Genomic DNA, 17294 nt, shown 5'->3' on the forward strand with positions numbered 1-17294 from the left:
AAATAGTCACACATATTCATTGCACTTAATATGCATGGTCATGTTTTATATTTGGGTGCTGCAGCTGATGTTTACACATAAAATTGTTATTTGATGCCTGGATGCTGGTTGAATAGCAAATAGATAGGAGAAATAGCAAATAGAAAGAGAAAGCCAAGTTGCATATAGCTTTTCAATATACTATAAGTGATTTTACATACAGTACAAAATAGCTTATAGCCACTATCTCTTAATTTTATGTTTGATATCCCCATTGCATTATGCCTCCTTTGAGATTGACTGTATTTTGAAGCAGCAATAAAAGACACTTTTAGAAGATAGAATCTCAGCTTCACTGAACGAGAGACCAAAAGTCACTGACTTAACAGAGCCAACATTTTTTATGTTTATAAACTAAACTGTCTGTTGCACAGTGTACCTGACTTCCCTTCAGCGTTGTACAAGACTCATTCATCAAAAGGAGCTGCTTCCACTGATCCAGCCACATTGGTTGTTACAGGTTTTTGACTAATTTGCACTGCAGCAAAAGCAATGGAAATTCTACTTTTTGCACACGCTCACCCTCTTTATTGGGAGCTTACTGCAAATGTCTTTTGATTCCAATGACTTCTGATGCATAAGGGTAAAGTGATATTTATCATTATGAGTTACCTGTTGACTTTGCTTCTATTTGCTACTTGGTCATTCAGACAACCGCATCAAAAATGAACTTTAGGAATAAATTTTATTTCTGCAATGGATAAGCATGGAAATACTTGAGTTCTGTACTCTTTCTTAGCCAAATCTAGTAGTAAACTACAATACTTTGAAAAAAAGGGCATTATCAAAATAGAGTGATAAATATACCTATATATTTAGTCTAGAAGTAATTTCCAAACTGTTTATCATCAGTTTATAGCTTATAATATCTATATTGCTATAGTGACAACTTATCTTCAAACTAAACAGAAATTAAATCTTAACCTGAGTTCTGAGTATATTTTGAGCAACACTACAGCACAAAGTAGAACACTATACTCTAAAGCAGACTTCAGAAAAATCTTAGAGAATGATATTCTATCATTAGTACAACATGGAAAAACAGACTTTTGAAATAATGGAACATGGCTGCATATGTCAGTGTAGCTAACACTATTGCAGTTGGAATGACAGGTCAGTGATGTATTGTCTTCTCTGATGCCCACTTTTGAATTCTTCTTTTCACAACAGGATGTTGTCATCATTTTTTTTTTTATCAGAATACTGTTCTACCCAGAGTGGCTGTCTTTGATGCTTAATAGATGAAAGCCAGAGTAAAACCTGTTGCCAGGGACTTTTTCCCTCTAGACCCTTCACAGATGTGAACTGGCCTCTTTGGGAATAGATAATTATAGATGTATTTCTACGTGGACTGTAAGAAATGTGGAAAGGAAGTGAAAAATTATAACCCTAACTTTTGCTTATATTCCCTCAATTTTAAATGCTGAGATAAATGGGAATACAAAGCATTGAAGGACAAAAGGCTGAAATCCCAAAAAATGTTAATTGTACATTTAAAAGAGACACCAATTAACTTGCAATCAGCATTTGTGATTCTTCTTGCTTTCACAAGTGGGATTCCAAACTGGAGTTTGATCTTCCATGAAGTTGTTATTTCAAGAGCATGCAGCATCAGAGTCATTATCATAGATGCAATCTGAAATGGAAATAAAATGCAAAACTATTAATATTGTATAGTACTTCAACACAAAGATAAAGTTATTTATTGTAATTGAATATAAATGAAGTATTGTTCGAAATATTCAACATACCGTCACCAATGTCGTCATAAATCTCTCCATCACTGTAAGTTAAAAATGACAAATAGTATATTTAAAAGTTGAGACATCAGAAATTAATGTATTAAAATTAACGTATTAAAAAATACAGCATGGTGCAGGCAATCTATCAAATAATTAACTTCCTAATACAACCTTTGTGGTAACAGAACAATGGTGAGTAAGATGGTCAGGTCAAAATATTTTCAGGGAAGAGTAGACTTTGATACATTTCTTTCTAACATGAAAGGTTGCCTTATTAAAAGTTGGTTTTATTCATTGGATTTTTACATAGATATTCTCATAGAGTTATTTCCATAAAGAAATTAAATACCTAATTATTTTTTAAAAAATTAGTTACCAGAGAAATTGAACTAAAAAAACCCAATCACTGTGCCCTTTAAATTATTTTTGTTTCTTTACTCAGAAATTACATAATAGTTTTGGAGGTGCTACTTTTTAGGTAATGAATTTAGATAATGTCTATTAAAAATACATGCTCCATGAGTAGGAATTTTCAAATATGTGACTTAGATACATGGACAGGCCCATGAAAGACAGTAAAACTCTTTATACATATAATTCAAATATGTGTGTGAGCGTTAATTGCCTCTAAATTCTAAATGTGGCAATTCTAAAAATGACATCTGATTTGATATTTAAGGGTCTAATATGAAAAGCCTCTTGAAGGAAATGGAGAGGCTTTGTCTGACAAGAGTTTTGGATTAGAACCAAAATGCTGAGCTCCATGCAATTACTTGTAGCAATATTGAGCCAAATCTCTATCCCACTAAGACTGAAGTACAAACAAACCTGAAGAAAATTTGGTCCATTTTAATTAAACATTTGAAAAAGGCATCAATACACCTAACAACATTAACTTGCTGTTCAGTAATAGAGTCTAGTACCAATAATGCTTAATTTATGTGATTTTTTTTCAAGGTTTAACTAGGGTTTATGGTTAAGCAATGAGGAATGAAGCTCTGGTAAATTTCCTGCATGTATGTATGTGATTAATTTTTGACAAACCCTAACTCCTTAAAAATAATTCAACTTTCAAGTTTAGAATGATAGACTAAAATAATTATATTTCACTTTTTTTACTAGACCATTTAGAACAAAATTAAGTGTTACAACAAATTTTTCAAAATGATCACTTTATACTTACTTTTGAACTAAATTACTTCTCAGAACGTAGCCATCTGTAAAAATGAAATATAGATGTATTCAAGTTAAATTGAAATACTCATTATTACCTCTGTTGCTAGCAATAATGAAATGCAATTTTTCTCTTTTATATACTTCAGACAGAAAGACATAATAGATGGAAAACAATGTACAGTGGGCACCCAGTTGATGAAGATTTTGCTAGGTGCAATGTTTTGCTTATTCTTATTTGCCTACTTAAATAGTAATAGAGGTTATGCAAGATTAGGTTTTCATCTTCTATTTCAGTTTCTTGGTTGCATAAGAGAGATGTGAAACAACAGTTATTAACAAAAACTATAGCACAAAAATCAGTATAGTAATAACAACATCATAATATTTGCAGTAATATTAAGTAACAGAAATATTTAGAGTTTCATATAAGAAAAAAATATGTATTTCAGGATGTGTACTCCAATTAAATATCATTATGTGTAACTGTTTAAAATTTAAACTGTAACATTAATAAGACCAATAATGGAAATACCTTAGAAAAGCTGACTATAATTCTATTAATCTGGTGCATTACTAATGAAATCAGATAAAATTACATATATTCTTTTTTAATGTATATAATTTTTTTCAAAAAATACTTCCTGTCTTTGGTGAAAGATATCTACTAAAATAATCTTCAATTGGTATAATGAATACAAAAAAAGAGAGAGCTAGAACAGTAATTACATGTTTATAGGTAAACACTAGTAAGCTGGTAAGAAATTAGGAGAGTTCTAAAGAATAAATGTGATCTTGTCTTGTATTTAAAATTACTAAGCAAATTTCCTTCTTTTAATCATTAGCAGTGTCTATTCAGGATATCTTAGCTCAGTTGTCTTTCCCCACTTTTTATTTTCGGGAATAAAGACATAGAAATTGATTTTTTGATTTTTTTTTAAAAATCATTGTCTTTTCAAAATTCTTTATAGGACAGTCCAATATTTTCCATGATTTTTGAAGTCTCCAGGAAATAATTCAAAATCATTTGGCTAATCTAAGCTTCTCTGTTTGTTAATATAATTTTCTCAAGTGAAATATATGAAAGCAAAGTTTCTTTGCTCATAGTCATGGCATACAAACACAGTGTTCTTGGAAATCATCTGCATGTGACAGAGCTTCTACCATTGCAAAGCATTATCTAGGTTCTTCTGATGATTACTAGCCCTCAAATATGTGGGAGATACAAGGCCTACTGGTTTGACACTCTTTCAGATTTACTAATCGTAAGTTACATGTCCAAAGTTTCAGTTTCTAAATAATTTACTTTTTATGGTGCTTCCAAATAAGGAAGAAGCCAGCAGGCCGGCACACTCCATGTTGATTACATAGCAAGCACTGAAAGCTCTAACACATTGTGCCAGCTGCTCACTGACAATGTAAAGGGAGCTCAGAGAGGTCAAAAATTAAACTTCAGGCCACTGAAGTCTATTTATGTCCTAATGATTTGGCAAAATCTACAAAGCTGAATTGAAAGCTTTTGTGTATTTCAATATGTGTGAGTTCAGACCAAGAAGGAATTTGAGACGTAGATGAAAAGCAGTTCCTTGTTTCACTTCTGACATTTCAAATAATTTCATAACATTTAAAATAAGCCATAGCAGAGTATGTTCCTAAGATCACCAACCCTTGCTTAAAGAGGTGAGAACACATTGAAATATAAATTGTGGTTTTGTTTAATTGTTGGCTTGAAACTATGGAAGGGCTTCATAAGTTAATGATTAAATCAAAGAATTCATGTGCAAGAAAATAAAAAAAACTATCTTTAGTTGTGGATTTTCAGTCTACCTGGCCTTCAGAAGGTAAAATCATAGCTTTAAGATTCGAGGAACTAGAACAACTAGAGCAAATAAACAAAACTGTCATGGACTTAACTAAAGTAGGATTCAAACTTTGCTAAATAATGTGTAAATTGACTGGGATCTATTTAGAGGTTTTCAGGGAGGATATTTTTATTTGTTTTGCTCTTTTTTGCATAGCAAAGCAGTAGCTCTTGTCATTATTTGAAAGGCTTTGAAGACTATGAGAGGAAAACAGCCAGCATGAACTACTTTCTACTTTGTTATTAGCTTGATTCAAAAAAATGCAGCTTTGAAAGCTGTTTTTTTTGGGAAGTGGCTCTACCAGTGCAATCCATATTTTGAAAAACATATGTGTTGTTATGCAAGAAATTCTTCCTCTCCCTGCAGGCCTGCCAGGAAGAAGGCTGTACTCCAGACTGTAACAGTTGAGTACAGGAGGGAAAAAATAAAAGGAAGGTGGCTGAATCCTCTTCAGAGGTTTATAGCATTGGACTGTCTTCTACATAGGTCAGAGGTAAAAAAGAAAGGTGAGCAGGAGGATGCTGCTACTTTGAAAGCAGGCTGTTCCAGAACAAAGTGAATTTTCACTAGGAGATTTGGAAAGTGTTGTAACAGAAGCTCATTAAGAAATTGAAACCATCAGGAGATGGTTTCGGACTTCTCCAAAAATTCAAAAATTTCTGCCAGTGCAAACCCTGGCCAAGGATTTCAAAGAAACACTAAAAGGCCTCGTGCAGCTCCCAGAACAAGCAGACATGCCAGCAAGGACATATGCCTTGGATTAGCTGGGAGCTGGGGGGAAAACTCCAAAGCAATGTTCCCCCCAGCCTGTTGAAAAGATTAAACTGCATCTCTTCCAAAGTAAGAATATTGTTATTGATTTTCTCTTGGCTGCAATCAATGGGCGAGTGCTATCCAGAGGGGCAGCAAGGACTTTACTTTTACTAGATTTAGTGGGCTATCATAGCTACTCTCCTTTTGGCATAGGGGGAGAGACAGAAGCAAGAAAAACATCTGCTGATCATAGCTGCAAAGGAAAACTTTTCCACAAAAAATGGTCCTTTTTTTCTAATACTTAGTATATCTTGTCCATTGGAAGTGGTTTGGATTTTTTTAAGGCAAGCCAGTGTTGAAACACAGTAATGAGATAACAACAATCTGCCTCTTGTCAACCACCAGGCAAGGTAAACCTCAGTAAACCAGGGAAGAGAGGTTTTACACATCCTACTCAACCACTCTCTGACAATTTGATATGTACAACAGTTTTTAAACAAAACTTACATTTTCCTTCTTCATTCCTGCAGAGGACCTTGGTATCATCTGTACTTTCAATAATGTCAAGACATTCCCCTGGTTTAATTTGCAAGTCTTTATATCGCCATCTTTTCTGCGATAAATCCTGGACGGTGGTTGTAGAGTAAAGAACTTTTATTTCACCATCAAACTGAAAAGGAGAAAAAACATCCCCAAAACATGGTTAAAACCCATTAATGCTTTTCCATTAATATTGCCATTAATAGTTATTTAGTAATAAAATTTATTACTAAAGTTTTGGAAACTAACAAATATTTGTATATGCTGCAATATGTGTACATGCCCATACTTGCCATTTAGACTTAGAGATGCTCAGATCACTATTTATACATGTAGTAATACTTTCCCTTTCAAAAGCAAGTTAAGGGGAACAAAATAGAAGACACTATACAGATACTTTGTTTTTATATTTTATATAAAGAAAACACTTTGGACAAAACTTACTCTGAACTTTCTTCTGAACTCTTTCTCTTCTTTTTCCATCTTCTTGAGCTTTTGTGCATCTGTTTCATCTGACTTAGGTTTTCCAAAGCTTCCTGATTTTGATGAACTAAAACAAGAGGTAAAACAAAATTAGAAATACATCAGAGGCATTGGCATGCTTTCTGATAATTTTGATGAAAATGCATTTTCCTTCATGTGTCTTTATCACATTTTTGTTGCTCTGAAAAACTAATAGTGAGAATACAATACAGACTTGACTTCAAAATAAGTTAAAAAGTTGGGGCTGTCTTTCCTACTTCTCTCTGATATCTGTACAGCTATCACATAAGTGAATATCAAAAATGAATTTTAAGTATCCATCTCCTAAGACACTTTAGAATCTCTCAGTAAGGAGCAGTTTTTGTGAAGACTGTGCACCTTTGGGCAATAAGCTGAATTACATGTCACAGTCCGGCTGTGGAGGCAGCTGGAACATCTTAGCCTTGTGTGTGCTAGTCCTATGTGCCTGCAGACTTTGCTACACCAGGGAATCTGCATTACATGGTCTGTTTCAAGTTCTGGTTTTTTTTTGCACCTCCCTGGTAGCACTGACTTTTGCCAAAGACTGTGGAAGGGTTTCATGCCCTAACTGCCCTTTCTGATGATGCACCTGGGAATGTAAAGGCAGACTCTACTTTTTGATCCTTGCTGATGTTGGCAGAATGACAGTTTTATTGATGATGTGTGTGTGTGTCTGACCTACCCTAGATTTAGCTTAGAAGGACCACATATTTTCCTTTGGATACACAGTCCAAAGAGATCTCTCTCTTTTTGTATCCCCAGACTACATTATTGTAGTGCACTGTCGTTCCACCTGAGTGGAGTAAGAGACAACAGGATGTGACATGTCCCAGTCATCCTCACTGATGCAACTGTGCCCATAACAATGTGCTCCAGAGATGACCAAAATTTTCTGGTTCAGGATAAAAGTTTTTCAAGCTGAACTTATACCTCCAAATATGTTTCATACTTTAAACAGGAGCACTGGGTCCTTTTCTCTTAAAATACTTCAGCAGCTGAGATAAAGTATCTATCCTAACAGTCCCCTGATTCTGATAGAAAAAGAACTACAATCTATAATTAAGTTCCTTTAGCCCATGCATATTTTTCTACCTCTTTTCCATCAGGGACTGACTATGTTGAGATGCAAAAAATGCTTACTTATTCTGTAGTCTAATTATTATTTCAATCTGTAATGGAAAAAGCATTTAACTGCCATTATCAGCAGTAGGTTTATGAGAACTAGAAAACCTGACAACAGCAAATAAAGCAGATATTAGTAGCAATCTGCCTGTGGTATATACTTTAAAAATGTCTCTCTGTGTATTAGATTTCTAATCAGGGAAGTAATATTTTCACTTACCTGGAATCAGGTGGTGGAGCAGGGAAGTCTGAAGAATCTACATCATCATAAACATTGTCTCCATAATCTGAAACAATAGTGTTCAAAAGAATGGAACATTATTATGTGAAAAATGAGAAGTGAATACATTGTGCTACAATGTAGTGAAATTGATAAGAAATTATGGCAAGTACTGTAGCCATTTACAGTCTATGGTAACTCTGGGTTCTGTTTTGCACAACCTGTGCAACACTACCCAGCCTTTTCAGATTAAGAGTCTTTATTCCTAACAGATATTCACAGAAATTTGAATCTTCTGAAACCAAAGCAAGTTTTGGCACATGATATAGCCTTTAATTTTCATTTTAATTAATCAAATTCCCACTGTATTGCACTAAAATATATTTTCTGAGTTTGATTTTAATGCACATTCAATAACTTCTATAGCACCCTGGTCAATGCAACATTGCTTAGAAGTGGATATGAATGAATCATGGGTATGTTAGTTTTTAGGCCATCTTGCAATGTCAAAGCAGTGAAGAGAATTCTTAGCCCAAGAAAACTTTTTCAATCATGTTCAGTATGTCTGTAGAGGGAAAGCAATTGTTTGACTCATCAAACCAATGGCTAGAGAAATCATCAGGATATAGAAGGTTTAGAACTCAGTTCTGGAAGCAGACTCAAAAATTTGAAGAACTTCCTTTTTATTTCATAACTGAGTTGATGCTTATATGTTCTTTTACAGAGGCACTGCAAGTGATAAAAATTGAACAAATAATTTCTCTTAAATTTTGAGGTTTTTCACTGAGTGCTTATTTCCAGGTGTATCTGTTCCTATTTAATGCCAAATAAAATGGACTAGTGCAAATCTCAGGTAGAAAAATCACATTAAATACATTAAATTGTTTACCAGGGAGCTTGCAATGTATATGTATCTCCTTGTCTGCAGCTGGATCAGACACAATATTTGAAATTTGTTTACTGGAACTGGGTAAGCAATAGGAAGTCCTGTTTCCTTCCTTGGATGTATTTTTGTGACTAGCACGATACAGAGAAATGTATACAGAAAAGAATCAGGAATCAATATGGAGACTGAACAATAGGCTATTAATTACCTTTTCCAGACTGCTTTGTTGAAGAAGGCATGCTGTGGGGAAAAAAAAGCTCATTAAGTATCTATATCACATTAATAGCCTTTTTTGTAACCTAAATAATCTAAAAAACTTGCAACAGAAGGGTTTAAAGTAATATCCGGATATTTTGAAGTGCCACTAATACCAGCAATACTTAAGGACTAAATATATTTTTATACTGATTTAAAGTAAACTGGTTCAGAACCAAATGACTGAAGAATGTGGCAGAAACACCACCTGCTGATTTATTCTCTAGGTAAGATGGATAGAATACAATCTTTGCATTTTTCTGTTTGATGTATTATTCCTAAAATTTTGATAATCGGGCCTAGATTTACCAGTTCATCTCAGCTACATTGTACTGGTGAGAAAAGTAAATTTTAACTGAGTATGCAGCAAATTTACATGACAAGTGGCACAAAGATGATAGATTATTCTGGTGCTTTTCACCAAAAAAAAGAATTCAGCATATTTTGATTACCAGACTTTTGCAACAAATACAGCTTGTTAAGAGAATAATTATGCAGGTGAAAAGAAAGCTCAGTGTTTTTGCAGAAAAGTATCATCCTGAGCTGCAATTTGATGCATGATTCATTAGGCTGCTGTGAGGACATGTTAGTAGCATGTGATCAATGCTTTATTAGAATTAGTTAATGTGCACTTTGATTTCCTGGCAGACTCTTACAACAAATTTTCATTTTCTTCTGCCTCATTGACTTTGGCTGTTTTTTCTCGTACACTTTTCTTTTTGCCATCTTTGACCTTTAGTCTCTTCAAGATTCCCCAGGGCCAGATACCATTCTTATCTTCATCCTGCGATACAGACCTTTGGAGTATGCATGTGATTATCACAATGTAAAATGTAATGTTCTTCTCAAAAGGCCCAGTAAAATTCTCCATTGATGCACATAATTATCTTTAATTCCTGAAGTGAAGTTACTTACCCAAATGCTAACATGCTAAACTAGAAATATTTATGTTAGGCCACTTGTGGCTACAGAGATGTATTTGTAGTATAGATATTAATCTAGTGGCTTACTGTTTTCATGTTGTTACTCAGCAACCTAGAATTTTAGTCTGTTATTCTGATTTCAGACCTATTCTGTCTAGTTGGGAGATTTTCATGATTGCAAACTGCTTTTGCTGATATATCAAAATTACAGAACAAAACTTCTTCAAAAGACTGAAGAACCCTTTTCTCTAGCTTCACATAGCCATTTTGATGTATACCAACTTGCTGATCATCCCAATACCTGCTAATTTTTATGCTTGATTCAAAACCACTAAAAACATTCTGTCAAAGAAGCAAATTATTTAAAATATATAAAAACATACCTAGCTATAGCATCTTCGTCATCAATTCCATCATAAATGTCTTGATCAGAAGGAGGAGATGGGAACATGTCTTTAACAGATCAAATAGTGAGTTAATGCAATTATTTTTCATGTTGCTGAATAAAGTATTAATAATAGGCTTCTTTACTGAATCAGATGTGTGTGCAGTTTATACAATATCTTTGCAAATTGAATCTTTCTGTAAACTGGCCCAGACCCTTTATTGATACAGAAATTTAGACTTATTCCAATTTAGAATGCCATCTGCAGCATTTAAATGTGGCACTGCCAATCACAAGAGCATGCATACTGAAAACAAATGCTTCTACACTGCAGTCAATGAAATTCTAAATGGCTAATTTTGGCCCAGACCTTATGATGAGTTTTAAGTTTTCATGCATGACACAAGTGATGATTGAACATGTTGGACTAACACTGTCAGCAGCTGACATCTTGTTTTCATCCAAAGAAGTCAGAGACAAGAGCAATGTAAACTCCCCATTTTGGACTCAGTTTTGACCTTTGTGCCCCACCTCTTTCAGTGGAGGGTTACCTTGGTTTGCATGTCCAATTCTAGGCACTGAAATCTGTACTTGGCTGGCAGATGCTTCCTTCAGTAGTACTTGCCAGGGGATGCTTCTGCCATGACCAGAATCTAAACTTGAAGCTGAGAAGATGAGCTGTGCTCTTGTGATTAACAGAGAATGCTACATAAATATATATGCTAACAAAGGGAAAACTGGGTTTGAATGTGTCAGCTTGTCAGCGTGAAGCTGCTGCAGTTGGGCCTCTGGTGTGCTGCTTCAATCGAAGTTCCCTTTAACTCTGTCAGCAAAATGAAGCTTTAATTTATAATAGTGCTGGCTATTTCAGAACTGGATTTCTCCTGTACAAAACATCTTCCTCATGTTAATATTTCTCCAGTTACATCTGTGCTGTTTTGTGGGATGATTTGCCTTCACACACAAGTAAAAAGTTAAAGTTTGATCATCTGGCATGCTGGTGATTCACAGTATCTGGAAACAAACATTCTGTCTCACTCAAGTTCCCATAGGTGGCAGGGAAGTTTAGTTGGTCACTACCCTTCCTTATTTGTTGCCTGTTAGCTGACATTTAACTTACTTATGGATAATTACTGCATTATGTGGAAGCTGCAGAAGTCAGAATGTGAGAGTAAGAAATACACAGAAAAAAACTCCCCCCAAACACGTAAATAGAACTTACTTCCACCTCCACCTTGGCCACCACTTTGACTGGAAAAGCAAACAAAAGACATTTTAGAGAAAAGCAGTCATCCTTCAGAAAAAGAAAACACCATGATCACCCATCACTTCTTCAATTATTAATTCTAAAGCTTTTGGCCTTGGCAAAAATATTTAGAATGTATTTTATATTTCTGTTGATATCTTAAAATTAAAGTATGAAATATGCCTTTCAATCATAGGATAATGTGTGTTGGAGGGGATCTCAGGAGATCATGTAGTCAGACCTGATGGGAATAAAAATATAATCTGACTAAGCACTACAGAGCAGATCCAGACCCTTTAGATTCATTTCTTATGAGGTGATCTTCTTGAAATGAAATGGTAAACAAGTTAATTTATTGCTCAACTAGCTTTCACTGGGTATAAGTGTATGTTTTTAACAATATGGAAGGAGTCCATATCAGCCCAACAGTCTAACAGTAGTTGAAAAAAGCCTGAGAGGTTCATAGTAGCTGAGATTACTTCCAGGTCAAAACCTTACCTAAAATTATACATCAAAACAAGGTACTTGTTAAACTCTTGTGCCAAGAAATACTGAAATACAACACCCCTAGTCACTTATTAATTTTGGAATATTAGCAATACTACTGATAATGAGATAATACTATTTGGTTAAGAGCTTTTTTTTGGAATGGCATTCTTCCAGTGGTTTCAAAACATATTAATATATGTCATATATATCTTGCTCATGAACTGAACAGAGAGTGCTATTAATCACTAGAGAAGAAAAAAACGTCAAAATACAGCTTAAAGGATTTAATGAATCTAAGCCAATCATTAATCCTTTGAAGCTCTTTGGAATACACTGTTATTTTAGTAAGCAAACAGTGCAATTGTTTGCTTTTGAATGCAATGCATTTTCTAAATTCCTTGCATTGAGATGACTAATTGTAATGCTTGCCTTACTGAAAAGGATTGGCCAAGGATACCTCTGCAATGAAGTAACTAATGCTGAAATTACCTGAAACCTAGAACAACTAACATGGCTCTCATGGCTAGGTCACGATGCTATGAGACCAATGTGCTGGGAGGAAAACTGATACCAAGCAACCTGGAAAAACATCACACACAAAGCTACACTGGTTGCATGAAAAATGCCAGCCTGAAGGCAGACTTTTCCACGTGCTGCTGCTGGAGCTCATGGGGATGTTCTATGCCAGCCAGCTGCGGTCCTTTTATTCCAGGCAGGCCTCTAAGCTAAGGAGCCTCATGGGAAGCAGTAAGAGCAGGTGGTGTAATGGCTGAGTGCTTCAAGATGGTTGTCCTACATATTGAAATCCTTTACAGCCATATGCAGATCTCTTATCTGAATCCCAGGCTCTGTTTCTGCATATCAGGACATTTAATGGAGAATGGGTTGTTAAATCACATGTAAGCAGCAAAATTTCCTGTGAGGTCTGGCAACATAATTACCACTGTCATGCTAGGCTGTGTGATAGCAATGAGTCTTGCAACAAGACCACTAGGGTATTTCCCTGCCAGCAGGTCTGATCTGCTGCTGGATATGTCACTTCTCTAGGTGCAGATGTTTTTGACAGGAAATAGATGACACATTGTAGTAGAGAATCTGCAGTGTAGTATTTCACTGCAAATGCATGGAGACTGTTCCATAGAGAAGAAGCTTCCAATGAAGCAAAAAAAAAAAGTGTAACTTCTTCCCATCTCATGCAATTTGAGAGGCCTTGTTTTCAGGGTTAAATTCATAAGCTGCACTCTCTTCTGAAGGCTTACCCTAGACAGGATTTCGGAGGTCCCTTCTCTTCACAACGAAAGGGATAGTAAGAGTTAAAGACTCATGCTAAGGCTCATGAGGGCAATGAGGGTGAACACTCCCTGGTGCAGTGAGTGTTCCCATTGCTTTTAGAGTCTTTTAGTCGTGCATCTTAGAAAAGGGAGCATGTGGCTCCAAAAAGACAGAGCAAGTAAAGAGATGGAGGGAAGAGAATTGACTTCCTGCAGATGATTTGTAATCCTGTGTGGCTTGCACTTTTTTCTCCTTTGGATTTCCATGAAGTAGCTCCTATTTCAACAGAATGGGGTCCTCCTAAGTATGAGTGCTTACAGATGCTGGATTCCAGAATTCATTTAAACTTCTCTGACCACATATGAGCTACTCTGTCTGAATAGCTACATATAATAGCTACACATTTCTTATATAAGTGGCTGTTTTGTGACAAGAGCTGGGTTTGTTGTTGGAAAACTTGCCCTGTCTAGGCTGACCCAGGTGAATCACTTGTCTCATTTCATGCATTCCTTATACATACCTGCTAGTACTGTCCTGCTCTCCAACATCATCATATGTTTCTTGGTCACTCTCTGTATGTTTCACAGCAGCTCTGGTTGATGGTTTTTGCTTTCTTTTTAAAGAATCATAATCAATCTCCACCATGGTTGTTTTAATGTATCCATCTAAATAAATGAAACCATGCAGTTTAAGGGCCATGATAAAGGCACGATTTTAACAAGAGGTTCAGACTCAGTGACTGAATTGTTTTTTACAATTTTTGAAAACTTTCAAAGAAATGTCTCATTCCAAGCAGCCTCATCTATCAACACAAATACAAATATCAAAATTTCAGATCTATCTCAGATCCCTATGTTAAGCCCTCTTCAGCTGATATTTAGTTCACTTGCTTCTCAGCTACAGCAGAAGAATTTTCTTGCAGGAATCATGGGGCAGACTCCTTTTCTCAGCTGGCTTTGGGACCACTTGTGGCAGGACATCTGCCCCCCCTGACCACCACAGAGAGTTGGTGCATAAAGAGAGATAACCTGGCCTGAAAGGCTCAGCAAGGGGACGTCTGGCACTAATAGGGCTCAGGCCTCAGCTAAGAATCAACATCTTAGTCTGAAGATTTGACGTGGGAAGAGATAAAAGAAATATTCTTGACTAAGAAACCCTGTTCTACAAACTATAAAAGACACACATGAGTTATTGCAGAGGCACAAGCCCTCTATACACACCCTGAAAGTGTGGAAGACCTCTCCCCGGAGTCTGGAGACATGGTTACTTCCCTGGGGATTGAAGGAAAGGATCTCCATGTGTGCCCCACCAACAATGGGATGGTAAGATACATTGAATCCTAAGTTATATTATTTCTTCACTAGCATTGAGAGGTAACATTGAGAGGTAACATTGAGAGGTGCCTTTAACCTCATGCTGTATTTACCTACTAGAAGTCTTTTTCTGTCCTTATTCCTGTGTAGTATTAGTTTGGTTTCATTCTTGTCTGTTAGCTTTACATCTATTAAATAAATAAGCCATTCTATAATAGACCAAATCAGCCATTGTTAAAGAACTCGCAAATGAGAGTGGGTTTTGGGGTGCTGGCCACCTCAATAAAGCTACTGCCCTACTGCCTAGTGCCAAAGGCCTGGGCAAAAGGCAAGGATTTATCTAAACCCCCACAACCATTCATAACACCACTGCAGTCTTGTGGCATATTTTAGGCCAGTCCATGGCATCAAGGTCCTGACAGGTCATTAGGAGGATCATGTACATTGACATTTCTTCAGGTTGGCAGATGCACTATAGCTGCATTGACCAGAGCAGTTGACCTGACACGAGGATCTCTGTCTCTCCTGAGGGTAATTTTTGACAGGTATAGTGCCTGTGCAGAAGAGTGCACAAATTGATTTCTCCAAGGTGAAAATGCTCATGCATTTTTTTTGAGAATGGAAAATTCCCCACTCTCCTTCTTCTGAGTGAATGCAGCTTTTAGTGTGTTTCCTCTCAAAGAGGAAGGCATTGATCTTTCCTCTTACTTAAATGATAAGAACTGATTTTCTTCTTTGGTTTGGTCTTCACCAAACAAGACCTGGCCTGTGAACATGGAAGGCTGAAGCATTGGTGTAAAAAATTGGTCTGCATTATTGAAACTTTTCAAAGAGAAGCCTTGTACAGCTTCAAGTTTTGCTAATGCAAGAATTAATTCATGAAAATTAAATTAAGTAATGGACTGCACATGCACTAGAAAATATCCTTCTCCCACTTCTCACCAACTGTGTACAAAATGATTAATGTAATTGACTTATTTTCACAACTTCAAGGTTTGGTGGAAAAGCTGTCATTGGAACTTGCCTCTTGAGATCATCTTGGCCAATCTCTTTAAACAAACATGATCCTTTATTAGAGCAAGTTGGCAAGGACTGTGTCCTGTCAGCTTTTGAAGATCTTCACAGATGGAGACTCCACCACCTCTCTGAGCAACATTTTCCCTTGCTTGGTCACTCTCACAGTAAAAAAAGTGTTTTCTGCTGTTCACATAGAACCCTTGTATTTCAGTATGTGCCTGTTGCCTCTTGCAAAGTCACTAGGTAACTGGAAAGAGCCTGGCTCCATTTTCTTTACATCCTCCCACCAGGTATTTATGAACAATTATAAGATACCCTTAATTTTCTTTTCAGCAGGCCCAGGTCTCTCAGATTCTCTTTGTATGAAAGACACTCAGTTCCTTACTATCTGTATATATCTATCACTACAAGCTGCTCAGCTGGTATCATCTACAATTTTGTAGAACTCTGTTCTCTATGTGTGAACTGTCTTACTAATTTTATTGGCATTTTAGTTCCCCTAAAGATCAAGCAAATGCTTTTAATAATTCTGTTTGATTCTATGGATCAACCTTTTATAACCCAGGAGCCAGATCATCAACCTCTTTATTCTCAAAGATCCACTGATGGTAATTACACCGTAATAAGAGAAGCATTTAGGATTTTAGAGAAAACAAAACCTGGAAGTCAGTTAGAAACTTTCCATAGGAATAGGAACAAAAAACCACTTAAAACAGGTCCTTATATTCTCTAATTCTATTTTAAGAACACTATGTTATGTTTAATACAAAGACGTGAAAAACCACAATACTTGTTACTTGCAGGGAGCAGAGTTCTGATGCTATTTGAAGGCTGCTGACAGGGAATTCACCCTCAGTATGTCAGTGAAGGTCCCAGCATACTGATCCTAACTTATTTCAGTGCCTATAGGTGTGCAATAACTCTCTGCTATGAACTAGCTGAGGATGGAAGGGTGACTTGGGGTAATTATTTACTTTGGTGGCCAGTGACTCAGACATGGTAGGGCTAGTCCTTGGTGTAATGCTCACATGTTTGCTGTCATGTAGTGAAAATATTCAGGAACACAATGAAGAAAGAGAACTCACAGCATCCTTTTATCCTGCCCAGCCACTTTCCTTCTGGGTTGTCTGTGAGGCGAATGATTTCAATCTTATCCCCCTGTTTGACAGTCAGTTCATTCCTCCCTCCCTTGTGGTCAACGCAAGCTCGTGCCTGATGAAGCACTTCAATGGGCCCTGTTAACTGAAGAAGAAACAGAAGGTATTACAGGTGGGGAAAAATTGAGTTCTTTCCCAGACATTCAGAAAAAGTAGTAAAAAATAATGATAATGATGGTTATTTGTTTCATTGGCATTTAAAGTACTGTTGCCAAATAAACAGAAGGGCTTCCTCCTGCTTGAATTACATAGTTTAAATTAAAAACCAGAGATTAAAGGAGAGGGGAGAAACATGGCAATAGAGCAATTGAAGAACTCACTGGCAAAATCACAGAAATACTAAGATTAAAATCAACAAATTAGCCTATGACACCTTTTATGAGTTCACAAAACAGA

At 36.1% G+C, this 17294-nt stretch overlaps 1 protein-coding gene across 1 annotated transcript in view; it reads right to left on the bottom strand.

Moving 5' to 3' along the window:
- Positions 1 to 1078: 1078 nt before the first annotated feature.
- The window catches only part of FYB1 (FYN binding protein 1), a 43424-nt gene continuing 27208 nt past the window's right edge, over positions 1079 to 17294 (bottom strand). Inside the window, exons 8-19 of the mRNA XM_036403237.1 lie at positions 16827 to 16983; positions 13932 to 14076; positions 11627 to 11655; positions 10403 to 10472; positions 9753 to 9893; positions 9050 to 9081; positions 7956 to 8022; positions 6554 to 6659; positions 6077 to 6239; positions 2965 to 2998; positions 1791 to 1822; positions 1079 to 1675 (exon numbers count right to left, since the gene is read on the bottom strand). Coding sequence (XP_036259130.1) covers positions 1635 to 1675; positions 1791 to 1822; positions 2965 to 2998; positions 6077 to 6239; positions 6554 to 6659; positions 7956 to 8022; positions 9050 to 9081; positions 9753 to 9893; positions 10403 to 10472; positions 11627 to 11655; positions 13932 to 14076; positions 16827 to 16983 — 1017 coding nt within the window. The 3' untranslated portion in view covers positions 1079 to 1634. The remainder of the gene's footprint in view (positions 1676 to 1790; positions 1823 to 2964; positions 2999 to 6076; positions 6240 to 6553; positions 6660 to 7955; positions 8023 to 9049; positions 9082 to 9752; positions 9894 to 10402; positions 10473 to 11626; positions 11656 to 13931; positions 14077 to 16826; positions 16984 to 17294) is intronic.

This window comes from Molothrus ater, chromosome Z (assembly GCF_012460135.2).
Source record: "Molothrus ater isolate BHLD 08-10-18 breed brown headed cowbird chromosome Z, BPBGC_Mater_1.1, whole genome shotgun sequence".
NCBI classification, from domain to species: domain Eukaryota; kingdom Metazoa; phylum Chordata; class Aves; order Passeriformes; family Icteridae; genus Molothrus; species Molothrus ater.